The sequence below is a fragment of the Aptenodytes forsteri genome, unplaced genomic scaffold, assembly GCF_000699145.1.
Source record: "Aptenodytes forsteri isolate BGI_AS27 unplaced genomic scaffold, ASM69914v1 Scaffold66, whole genome shotgun sequence".
NCBI classification, from domain to species: Eukaryota; Metazoa; Chordata; class Aves; order Sphenisciformes; family Spheniscidae; genus Aptenodytes; species Aptenodytes forsteri.
In genome coordinates this window covers 2,984,636-2,997,198 of record NW_008795131.1, presented here as the reverse complement: position 1 = coordinate 2,997,198, position 12,563 = coordinate 2,984,636, and the positions used below count along the sequence as shown (strand labels likewise).

The 12,563-nt window shown below is 48.1% G+C and overlaps 1 protein-coding gene across 1 annotated transcript in view; it reads left to right on the top strand.

Moving 5' to 3' along the window:
- TBX4 (T-box 4) overlaps positions 1–12,563 on the top strand; it is a 57,851-nt gene that overhangs the window by 26,649 nt on the left and 18,639 nt on the right. Inside the window, exons 5-6 of the mRNA XM_009278346.1 lie at positions 8,776–8,895; positions 10,739–10,886. Coding sequence (XP_009276621.1) covers positions 8,776–8,895; positions 10,739–10,886 — 268 coding nt within the window. The remainder of the gene's footprint in view (positions 1–8,775; positions 8,896–10,738; positions 10,887–12,563) is intronic.

The following is a 12,563-nucleotide window of genomic DNA, read 5'->3' as shown; positions in this document are numbered from 1 at the left end:
CCAGCCGCTCCCCGCTCCCCGCTCCCCGCTCCGGGTCGCCTTCCTGGAAGGGGTGAATGAGCCCAGCACCCACATCGAGCTGCGCACGCCTGTGTTTATAAATAAGGCTGTAATTGTTCACAAATCCTCCCATTAATTTAAAAAAAAAAAAAAAAAAAAAGCATTTTCCAGGCGGTGAGGTCCTATTAAATCAATTTAACAAAATCAGTTTAGGTGGTAGTGAAGGGGACCGGGTATATTGGAGGATGGAGGTGCAGATGTACATCTGAATTCCTTCCTTCTAACAGCCCTTGCCGTGCCGTGCACCGCTCTGGCTGTGCCTGCCGGGCTTTGCGTAGCCGCAGCCTGTCCTAGCAAGGCGCCCACCTTTCCTGCTGGAGTTTAGGCATCCCGTAGTGATGGAGTTGTGCGAGGGGTGGGTGAAGCAGAAAGCAAACGAGAGGCTTCCTTGCAACTCTTGCTTTCCAATTTCATCTTCTTACGTGCTATTACTTAACTGAACAATTGTAATTTTTTTTTTTCAACCTTGCGGCAAACCCCACTTTGTCTCTCATATTTCTCTGTGGAGTCTCATCTTCCAGACCTTATTTCTGCAGGAAGTTAATCTTCGTTCACACAGTCTTCCTGGCTCAGGGTTTCTTTCTTTCTGCTAGTCTTTATTCACCTCTAGCTGTTCGCTAGTTTTTCCAGGGTGCCAGTCTTTGCAGCGTTGCAGTTTCTATCCAGATATTGCCAGGAACAAACAGTCTGATGAAGCTTATGGCTAATCAGTAAAACATACCAGTTCATGGGACGTCTGGTCACTTTTTCATGAACAGTTACTGAAGAGAAAATAATGTGTCATTCCTCTATGGTAGCACAACCATCCCAGAGGTGTGAACAGGAGGCTGGAGATACTGAAACTGAGATTTGGCCAGAACGCAGAATGTGCACAGGTACAAAGATAGCTTCAGTCTTTATGGTAGCAGGTTTTAAGAAGCGTATGTAGGAAAATACTGCACAGAAAAAAAAAAAATCAATAAAGCAGCTTGCACGTGTGGAAAAGACGCAAACCCCCTTTAGATGTTCAAGTTTCATTTTAAAAGTGGCTTATTTCAGTTTAAAAAAAATCTGTTCCTAATCAACTTTAGTAAACCAAAATAAAACTAGTTTTTAGGACATCAAGGTCTGAAGAAGTATAAATGCCTTGGCTAAGCTGGTGCAGCTTTCCTCTGTGAATAATCCTTTAAAAGCTAAATTTTCCATGGCTCTGTAGGGCATATGGATGCCCAGTTCTCATTACAATTAAAGGGAAATATTTGTCCAGAATCTTTTGAGGCAGTTACAAGAATCTCTGCTAAAGGTTTTTGATCCAAAAGCAAACCTTAATATCCGAGATCAGCGATGGAATGTGAGCCATCAATTTAAAACTTGGAAATAAAGTAGATATTTAAGGAATGTTTGATCTGCTTAGTCCTAAATTCGGGGTCCTGGAATTACCCTGTTAGGGCAAACTCCTGCTTTTAGAGAAAGGAGTAAGAGCAAACTCCAATGGCTCTTGGCTGTGCTGCTAAAGACGTCGGCAGCTTTGGCAAGGAAGACAGAGCTCGTGCACGCCGAGTAGGGCAGGGATGGGATTTTTAGTTTTCAATACGCTTCTCTCTTCAAACAGCAATCCTTGCTTTTAGTTTGTTAAAGACATGGGATGCTCATGGTTAAGGGTGTTCCCAAAGCTTTCCCCCCTCGTCCTTAGACTGGATCCAGTGCTGGCCAGGGCTGCAGGGGAGGGTTTGGTCAAGCCCAAACCAGCCGGGGAAGATCGCCACCATCGCTTGGGCTCTGCCTCTGCGTCGAAGGCTCACGGGCACAGGGGCTGGGGATCATCTCCTGCTCTGCACCGATGAGCCAGCGCATGGCCTGGCACCGACGCCAAGGCTGCCCACGGCTCCTCCGAAAGTCCCTGCGGAGCCCACACAGCTGGAGGGGCTGCACCGCGGAGGGAGCCGGGCTGGCGAGGGAGCAAACCTGCCCTGAAATGCTGCAGCGTCGGGTCATTGGCCTTGCTCTTGCACAGCTTCTCTCTGAGGTACCTTTGTGCTGTGCTGCTGGTGCCACCAGAGGCTGCTGGCACTGACCTCTCCCGTCCTCCGGCACGTTGGGACCTTTTCTGCTCAACTTCAGTTACGGCAAAACGAAAGCACCGGAGAAGCATCCCACAGCAAGAAGCTTGCCCGTGTTTCAACTTACCGTGGGGCAAAGAGAGGAAATGTTTCTAGACCATGAAAGCAGCCATCCAGCTAACCAAGTTCTCAAGTATGTGAGAAACAATGTTTTATTTAAAAATCAGATGCGCTAGCCAGAAGAAAAAAATAGAACCTCACCATTCCAAAATATAAAAATCCCTTAACTGTCTGACCTTCTCATCACTAGGTCATGGTCCTGCCACCAGATAAATCTCTCCTATCTGTCCATAGACTGAGAGTTCAATGTTGCTTGTGTTAGTGACAGTGAATTTGGGGCTGAAAAATGAACTACTGATGAGAACTCCTGTTGAACCTGTATTGTTTGTTATTCTGAGGCAAGGATCTGGCATGGGCTAATCCAGCACTTCAAAGTTAACTGCTCTTACTTTGTATACAGAGCGTCATAGCGGAGTGGCGTGGGTGATAAGAGAAATAAGGGACTGAGGGTTAGGATACACTGGGAAAATGGGACCCTGTTGAAAAACTCTTTGATCTCTTTAAAGTATTTTCTGAAAGCAAGAATCTATCAAAAAGGAAATGCCATTTAAAAGGCTAAAAGAAACAGCTGACATCCCCAAATTTGTTTTAATCTGCCCCGGAGAATATTATTTTTAAAGATGCGTTAAGTCAGTGGAAGAAATACTTGTCAAAAGAAGGGAAATTAGAAAAAAGAAGAAAGGTCATCAGAATGGAAACATGGTTCTTGAAGCCTCTGCACACCATTCCTTTCCCTCCTAACAATGAAGATGAGGAGAAGCATCCTTAAGCAGCCACGGCCAATTGTCAAGAAGAATTTGGGGCCACATTAGTCATTATCCGGGATGTAGGCATGTCATCTGCCTTGGTGGTTTGAAACCATCACTGGAGGCATCTCTGCATGCCCAGCAGCTTCTGAGGAGGTGGTCTTTCAGCCATGATATGGCTTGTTAGCCAAGATGTTGAGCGATTTCTTGTTTTTCTGATCCTTTCACAACCTGATATGCCATAAGCATCACCTTTCCTGACAGCACCTCACAGGAGCTCCTGAAAATCCAGTCGTTGCTTTACTTGACCACCCCAAAATCAAGGATTGTAAAATCACTGTCTGTCTTTGGAAATCTTTTGTCTTATCGAAACTCCTTTTGAAAACAGGACTTCAACTGCTGAGCTGCTGAAGGGCTGGGGGACACTTTTACCCCCCTGAAAGGACAGAAGGAAGCGCTCAGTAGTATCTGAAGCACCATCCACACCACAGGGACATTCCGTGAGCGCCAGTCTGCACATTCCCATGGGCTTCAGAGAGCCCTGAGAGCCTTTGGTGAGGACATGACTTGGGTTGCTCTAACAGGACTTGGGTGTCTTGTTTCCATGCAGTTTTCTCTATGGAAATACCAGCTGAGATCTCCATGGCTTCCTCGCTTCCCACGTGCTGGTCAAAGAAACCCCTTCCCAGCTAATGCATCAGTAGGAGCATCAGAAATGATGTTTGCATCTAAGCGAAGAAGGTCAGATGAAATCCTTGTGAGCAGTAGGGTGGTGAGGACTGAGGCATTTGCAGAGGCCACCTCATCACCCAGCAGTACCACGGCATGAGCCAGTGTCCCTGGGACACACAGGTCCTGGCGTGCAGCGTGGCGCGGGGCAGTCGGTGCTCAGATGACTGCTTTGAGCTCTTTGATCAGCTCTGATGCTTTTGGCTTTTCTGGCTGCGCTGGGTTGCTGTCCCTTACCCCAAAATAAGACTTTATTGGACCTGGGAGCCTGGCAGTCACCCATCTCTCCAGGACCAACCAGGCCTGCTTTGTATAGGGATTAAAACACAAGTAAGGTGCCCACGAAGTGGCCAAGCCTGGGGAGCCCAAAAGGCTGGGAACTGCTGCCCCGAACGAAACCAAAGCTTTCCTCTTATCGCTCGCTCCCAAATCCAACCAACCAATTACACATTAATTAAACTTTGTTTGAACATAATAGAAGCTTTGGCTCCATGTCAGTAACTGCTCCATGGTTAAGGGGATTGGATAGTAATAGAATAAATAAATAAACAAGAGATGCTTATTCTAACAGTTCATTTTAAAACAATTTGTGAATATCATGTAGAGATAAAATGTGCCTAGCATAAACTTAGCTAAGCAATGACTGCTTCATTATCAGAACAAATAATTCACTCGCACATCATCTTTGAAGCTTGGGAGGGCTACAGAATTGTGCTGCTTGTTTATTTTCCTGGCTTTTACTGTTTTTGCTACATTTCATCTGCGCAGAGCTGCAGGGAAGAGTTTAGCCAGGGCTGTGGCAGTGCAGTGCCAAGCCCCGGCGACGCCGGCCCCGCTCCCCCCGCCCGTGGTCCCCTGTGCCAGGCTCAGCCCCTCTGCCCTCCCCAGGGCGTCACCCTGCACCTCGGCCCCCAGCGACCAGGTGCCAGACCGTGGTATTTTAATACCCTATCAGATGTCCCGCTTGCACAGGAGTGAGGCACCGTAGCCTTTCTCCTGTGATCGCTTTCTCTGAGGGCAGCTTTCTTGTGTGAATGTAAAAACGGATTTAACTTTTCCCCTCTGAATGGCAGCGAGAGCTGCTGCCATCGCACAGCAGCGCCGTGCCCCTGCCAGTGCAGGGAGGGAGGTAGAAACGTGCCTGTCAGAGCCACTAAACGCAGCAGAGAGCTTTGAGGGGCATAGGAGACCATCAGGACGGTGCTGAGGAGCCTGGATGGTCCTTTCTTCACTGGCTTGAGCTGGAGGGAGGGAGAAGTGGGTTTTGAACGTGTCCAAAATTGGGGTCTACTGACTCGATGTTTTGCAGAAGAACAGGCTGTCGGGGCTGATGCTTGGCTGCTTGCGCTGCATCCCCCGTGCATTGCCGGCTGTCGCACAGGCACGCCATGGGCTCGTGGCCAGTCCCTGGGCGGGCAGGGGAGCTGTGGGGCTGGTGGTGGCTCCGTGGCTCCCGTTCACCGAGCAGCCCCGCTGTCTGCCCTGTGTTGGCTGGGAGCAGCCACCGCAACTGGTGTGTGCTGGTGGGTTAGACACGCACCTTGTGTGGCTTTCAAAAAAATGAGCATAAAGGGGAAGAAATTGGTCCGGTCCTGGACTCTCCCACCCCAGGGATGGCGGCAGCGTTTGCACGTTCAGGGCATTCACTGCAGCGCCGGGACACCGTGTCTGACCAAGCTTTGGGTCTGAACAAAAGAGGATGATGCCAGGAATTGCTGCTCTTAATCTCCTGATTACTGGTGGCTTAAACTTTGCCTAATAGTTGGTTTATCCTGTGTTGCACACGTGCCCAGCTCTTAACCTCGCTGAGCTTCCCCGTTCGCACAGCCGCAGCAGGGCTGCAGCCACGGGAGGTGTTGCTGAGGGTCAGATGCCGCCTGCTTGGACATGGTCCCCAGGAAGCCCCAAATTCACAATTTTTGTAACCGGTTTCTACGCAGCGAAGCTCTCACCCGGTTTGGAGTCGTGTGCGGCAGGGGGGGGAAGGAGGGTGTGTAAAATGCGGGTCTGCCTGGATCTTGTTTCAGACCTCCGACCAAAGCCAGGCTGAGCTTTCCCAGAGCTTGGCAAGACATTGGCAAGTTTTTATTGCAGCACTGGGTTATTCTTCTGCCGCTGCTGGTCCCCAAGCACTAGATGATGAAGCAAGCTATTGTCAGGGAAAGCTGGCTGCAGCGAAGCATCCTCTGCGGAGACGCCCATCCGCCCGAGAGCTCCTGCCTGCAGAGATTTGGCAGAGGGGGCGGTTATGCAAAGCTACTACTGAGTGTAGAGCCTATGGCTGTGAGTAGCTCCATTGACCTGGAGTAAATCTGGGGAAGCAGGCAGGTTTTTGGCCCCTTCCCAAGGCTGACGGGGAGCTGTATAGACCCACTGTAGGCATGGCCCCGCTCCCGGGCCGGGCTGGTGCAGCCCCGTGCCTCTGCCATGGTTTTCTGCTCCCCTTTTTCAAGTGGAACATTTAATAAGGGCCAGGACATGATATTAGGTGCTCTCTCTTGCTTTTTTTTTTTTCAAATTGAAATGCTATGACTGCATTTTCTTGGAGCCGGCTCTTCGGTTTGTCATGCCTTCCCACCAGAAACACACAACCCATGTTTGTATCGTATTGCAAAGAGATATTTACTAAATGAGTCTCTGCCAAGGGGTTGAGAAATATGTTTTCATTAAGAAAATTAATCTGATAAGTCCCTGGACAGCACATTAGTCGCATTTTTTTTTTTTTTAAAGCCAATGCAGCAGATATGTTTTCATTAAGAAAATTAATCTGATAAGTCCCTGGACAGCACATTAGTCGCATTTTTTTTTTTTTTAAAGCCAAAATGCAGCAGCTAATAATAATGATGAAATGTCCGTGCACAGCCAAATTACTAAAATCTACCCCGTGTTTTCCTGGAAAAGAATGCGGAGAGTTGGCAAACTTGATTGTAGCTGGGTCTGTCGACTGCCGAGTACAATGCTACCACTGCAAGATAGTGAGTGGGTTGCAAGTTAAGCAACACCTTCAATCAGATGTGAGTCCCCATTTGTTATCCTTAAAGAATTTCAGCTGTATATATTATAGTAGTACTTTGGCTCTTTGTATTTATTTTAGAGGGCTATACTAAAGAACATTATAAACTCAGGCATGTCCATGCTATATGAACTCCATATGCTGAAGCTTAATTTTAAATGCCATTAAAAAACCACTTAACATTTACAGTATATCAGTCCGGCTACTTTAGCAGCTTGGATGTACTACAGTAAATGAAATGATTGAGAAAAAAAAGAAATTCAGAAGCTAGATGTTATAAAAATCCCCGATGCAGGACGTTCGCCCGGTATGACACAGTAACTGTCAAATCGTATCCATCTCATTTCTGGTTTTTAATCAATTCCTCCTCTTTTTTGTTTCATTTTTAAATGTCATTTTAAGGCCTAAATTAAAAAAAAAAATCTTGGCATTCAGATTGGATTCCACATGCAATTTTTTTCAATGTGTGAATTGGGCTGTGTATTCACAAATTGAAATGTCCTACTGTATTTATCCAGGTGCTTACCTGTAGGAGGACAAGGTTAAGAGGAGTGCAGAGTTTACGAATGAAAATCAAATACGGACATTGGTAAACCACCCCTTTTTAGTCCCGGCTAATTACATGGTAAACATCTGGAATTTATGCAGGGCAGTTAAAAGAGTCAATTGAAATGATTTCGAACAGGGCCCATTTTGTTGCCTTCTCCCCAAGCAGCGACAAAATGGTGCTGCAGACCTGGGGCAGCTCGGCTGGGCACGGGGGCAACGGGCAGGGGAAGGAGGGATAAAGGGTGGGGGGGCAAAGGGGCCTCGACGTCCGATGGAGAAATGACATCAGGATTTGGCCCTTCTTAATTAGGGTAATTAGAATGACTCCAGCATGTAGCAATTCTCATTCTCGGTCCCTTTACACTGGTGGAAAGGAGAATTTTCTCTTCTGGCTAGTTGCTTGAAGGCTGTGGTGAGCCAGTTTGCTCAATTGACTTGTTTTTTTTACTGGATGCGGAGATCAGGAAGATGGAGCCAAGAAAATAGCTACTCTGAGGATGTAAAGTGCCTGATCCTGCAAATCCTGGCTCCTGATGCAGTCTCGAGGGCTCGGGAAGCCCATGGCAGTGCCTGTATCCATCAGGGCCATCTCCTTGGATCGCAAGATCAGATGGCGATGGTACATGCTGGTTTCACGGCCACAGCTTTATAAAAAAAAAAAATCTTTAATACTGCAAAGATTGTTTAGATATGTAAGATATATATAAACATTCTTTAATGACACACTGGTTTATGTGACGTTCCCCGTTTGGTGTTGGTTGCTACGTGTCCGCTAAAATCAATGGTAAATTAGTGGGACGGGCGCATTTTCAGCAGGGAGCTCTGCGGTGCTCCTGGCTCGAACAAGGTTTAACGGGTGTGCTGTGAATTTGGGAAATTCGGGAAGGCCAGAGGAGCGGTGGCTGTCCGCACCACCGCAGGGTTTAACCCTTAGTCTCCCCCCAGGCTTTACTGATGCTCAGTTTTCAGTCTGTTGAAGGGAACACAGGTTCAGGTACTGCGTAGGAGTAGTGGTGGGACTTGGTGTCGTGGACATTGGGAACGTGTGAATGAGAAAGCCGTGTGGGCTTAGTTTCTTCTGAAGTGTAGTCAGATCTCATGACTTTTCATGCACTTCCATGGCAACAAGAAATCTGCATTTTTGAGGCTGGCATAAGCCACGTGGAGGCTCCTGGGGCAGTGAGGGCTCCCTGTCCGAGCCTCCCGTAAGGAGGGATGTGTTGACACCCCCCATATCTCTCTCCACACCCACCTTTTCCTGGCACTGGCCCATAACCCCCCTCTATATACCCTCACCTGTATTTGGGCCCCATTTTGCACTAGCCCTGTGCAGCCCATGCTCTGCAAAGAGTTTAATTCAGGTGATGTATAAGCAGCAGTAATGTTTTCTAGCTCATTTGCCCTAGCGTGAATTCATCACACGGTGGATCTGCCTTTTGGGGTGCTGCTCCAAGTTTCCATCAGTTCCAGCGCTGCTCCAGGTCGCTCACTAATGTGTTAACCCTTTGCTTTTCCTAAGGAGGATGTTTCCTAGTTACAAGGTTAAAGTGACCGGAATGAACCCCAAAACCAAGTACATCTTGTTGATTGACATCGTCCCGGCTGATGACCACCGGTATAAATTCTGTGACAATAAATGGTAAGAGAACATTTCTGTTTTTGCCTTCTTTTCCTTAAGAAAATAGCAATTGGATCGACCGTTTGCTGTGCAAACTCAGAAACCAACATAAATACCTTCCCACGGGAGGGATGCCAACATCCCAGAGCTCTCTTTGGTGGAGCAGCGATAGATACAAGATCCAATGGCTGGAAGTTAAAACCAGACAAATATAAAATAAAATATTGTTAACAGGCTGGGCGATTAACTGCTGGAACAAATTGCTAATGGAGGTGGTGGATTGTTTGTTTCCAAAGGGCTCAAGATTAGATGTCTTTTCAGAGGAGATGCTTTAGGCCAAGCGTGGGTTATCTGGCCACGTGCAGGTGTAAGAAGGTAAAGCCACAGCCTGCATCATACCAGAGGCTGGACTAGATGATCTAATGCTCCATTTTGGCCTTAAAAATTAGATATCTACATGAGTCAAGGAAAGTTTTAAATTCCTTTCTTCTATAGTAATACTTCGCTTTTAGGCGATCGGCTATAAAGCAAAACGTGGGGTGGTTTACTCAGAGCCCTGGTTCAGCCACGCTGATCCGGCAGACGAAGGGAGCAGCGATTCCCCCTATCGCAGTCCAATGCCAGATCCAGTTTAGAGGTTTTTTTCTTTTAATTCATTCTTCCTCTGGAGTTTCTTTCTCTTCTGTTATTCTTCCCTTCCCTGTGCCTTTAAGTAAGTTACTTACCCAAGAGGCAGCTATGATTTTTGCTTTCTGACGAAGGAAGCATGTTGTTTTCTCTTTTGATTTTTTACCCCAAATACACCCAGCGGCCTCCCTCGCTGCGACTATTCGCTGTGCTTTTCCCAAACCCTTCCACTGCCTGCTGCCTGCTGAAAAGACGAGCAATGGAAAACTTCGTAGTCATCTTAATGGGAGTGAGCCTGGTGACATCCTATAAAACTGTAATAATTTACTTGCACATTAGGGCTGCTCTAGTTCTAAAAAATCCCTTTTCCGTTCGTTTTTGTCCTGGAGTGCCGCTGGGTAAGAGGAGCGGACTGAGGGCCTCCGCGGCGTGGCGGCCACTTTGTGTTTTAACCATTAAGCCCTAGATGATGGATAGTTGTTAACTCTGTTTAATTTAGCTTTTGCCAGCCCTAGAGCTGTTTCCCCTTTTCATTTTATTGCTGCTGGAAAGTCTCTGTTGTTTTTGGTAATATTGCTTTTATTGGTGTTTTATAAGCGGAGAACAATGCACAGTAATGGGGGAGTTGCTGTTAAGTGATGTCTCATGGCTGGGTCTTGTGTCCGTGAGAGTTGGTGGTGGTGTTGGCGTGGGGGCAATGGGAGCCAGCAGAAGGGTACGAGGGGCAGCACCGTGTGCCAGCACGCAGCTCTGGAGCAGGGAGCAGCCCCTTCCCACCGGAGCTGCACCCGGCTGGGGGGCTGCAGGAGCCCTGCATGGCTGCGGAGGGTGCACCCATGCCGGTACCCACTTCTGCTCGCAGGTACCTTCTCCTGGGGAAGTGTGGGAGACCGTCTCCCCTTGCAGAATGGCCTTTGAAGGCTTTGCCCTCTCCAAAAACCCAGACGAGATTTCCTCCTTGACCAATGCCAATACAACTGCCATGTAGAGACACTGCCCCAAGGAAATGCCGCACGGGAGCAGAGATGAGGTTACTCTGCCAGCCTGCGATGCTGAAACGAGGAACCCTGAAACCCCACGAGCAGCAGGAGCCTCTCCGAGCCCCCGTGCCCCAGCGTGTCCCTCCAGGGCTGGCGGGAGGGTTGCTGGGTTGAGTTCAAGGACAAAAACCGCTCTCCTACGTCCGGGCTGGCGACCGCTGCCGAGGTGATGCAATCTGTAACCGCTGTGTTTGCAGGATGGTGGCCGGGAAGGCAGAGCCGGCCATGCCGGGGCGGCTGTACGTGCACCCCGTCCCACCCGCCACGGGAGCACACTGGATGCGGCAGCTGGTGTCCTTTCAGAAGCTAAAACTCACCAACAACCACCTGGATCCCTTTGGACATGTAAGAGAGATGTTCTGCAAGGGTTTTGGTCAGAGGTGGGCCCGCGACAACGAATTTGTGTCTGGACTGGGATGCTGGTTGGGATGTCGCAGTTAATTTAATAACGAGGAACAATATTTATTTTGTGCTGCCACTGCAGTTGGGTGGGGGAGAGTTTAATACTTGAGGGAGGGGGGCTGCAGTTGCTGCCTGCGTGCTTCCCTGCTCTTGGAAATGCAGCCTCTGACTCGCTCAGTCATTGTCTGCCGGATGCCACCGACCTTTTATTTTCTGCCCAGGAACTTTCCAGGCAGCGCTGTGGGGTTTTCAGCCCGGCTGTTGCTGCGCGCGGTACATACAGCTCACAGAGACAAGTTGCATAAACTCACTGTTTTCCAAGCTGGCTTTGGCAGCCGTATAAAAGATGAAGCATTTTATTTGGAAAATCTTAATTCATGTGTATTGCGAATGCAGAAGGGGGAAGTACACAGTTATCTACCACAGTGCATTTAATAACTGAGCACAAGGGGCCTTCCAGCCTGCTGGCCAAACGAGTGCTTGGATGATGCATATAAAAATATGGACCTGTCTGGTTTGCACTGTCCGAGCTGAAAGTCACGTAAAAATAAACAAACCTTGCTGGCTGGAGGAAGGGAAGATAGAGTTTAAAATCCTTTTAGGTTTAGTGCCGTCAGCTCCTCCTAGTACCATAGGTAAAAGAATCTACTTTGTATCATCAAATGCGGTTTTTAACCTGCCAGTCTTTTAAGCAGCAGCAGTTTGGGGGGTGAGGGAGGCTGTGAAAAGGTCCTGCAGAGGGGTGCAGAGGGAGGAGGGGTGTATCTGTCTTGCTCAAAATGATCAAGCCTCTAAAGAGCAGGTTTTCATGTGGAGTCAATTGTCCTGATGCCACCTAAAAGCCGTACAGAGAGTGCGATTCTGACACAGCTAAATGAGACGGAGCTTTATGGGGTTGACTCTAGAGGCAGGGTGACCCTACTACCTTAAAAAGCTGTGAAAAATTCAGGATTTTTGCTGCATTTGTAATTTTCTCCAAATTTCGAGCTTCAAAAAGCAAACGTGCCGATCTCGCGCGTCGCTGCCGCGGTGCCGCGGCAGAGCTGGGCTCTGGCAGGGTGACACGGTGATAACCCAGCCCTGCGCGAAGCCATCAGCAGCGCCGGGAACTGACCCTCTTCCCCAACCTGCTGACCCCAATGAAACATGTGTGAACTTCAAAGACTAATCAGGACCATTTAATGCTGACGTTATTAATCACAGGCGATCTCGCCCCTTCACTCTTCTTTAAGGGGGAAAGTACCACGGAAATGAAATGAAAACAACTGCGTTAAGGGTTGCACAGTAAAAATTACATAAAGCCCACAAATGCCGACGTTTTGGTGTCAGCAGCCGTACCGACCTGCTTGCTTTGCACGTGGCATTTTTTTACTCCCGTGTTTTTCTCTTGGTTAACTGTGTAGCTTAATATATGACTGTTTACGTTGTAAAATGTAAACCATAAAACATACAGGATGTTCGATGTGGCTGTAAAACAAACAGGATGTGCAGTGTTGGTTTTGCAACTTTAAACGTTTGCTTTTCCTGACTTTGTCATTTTTAACTGCGATTTTAACACTGCATTTTAACAGGGAAGTTTTCCCCCCCCCCCCCCCCCCTCAACACACCACCACTCTTTCT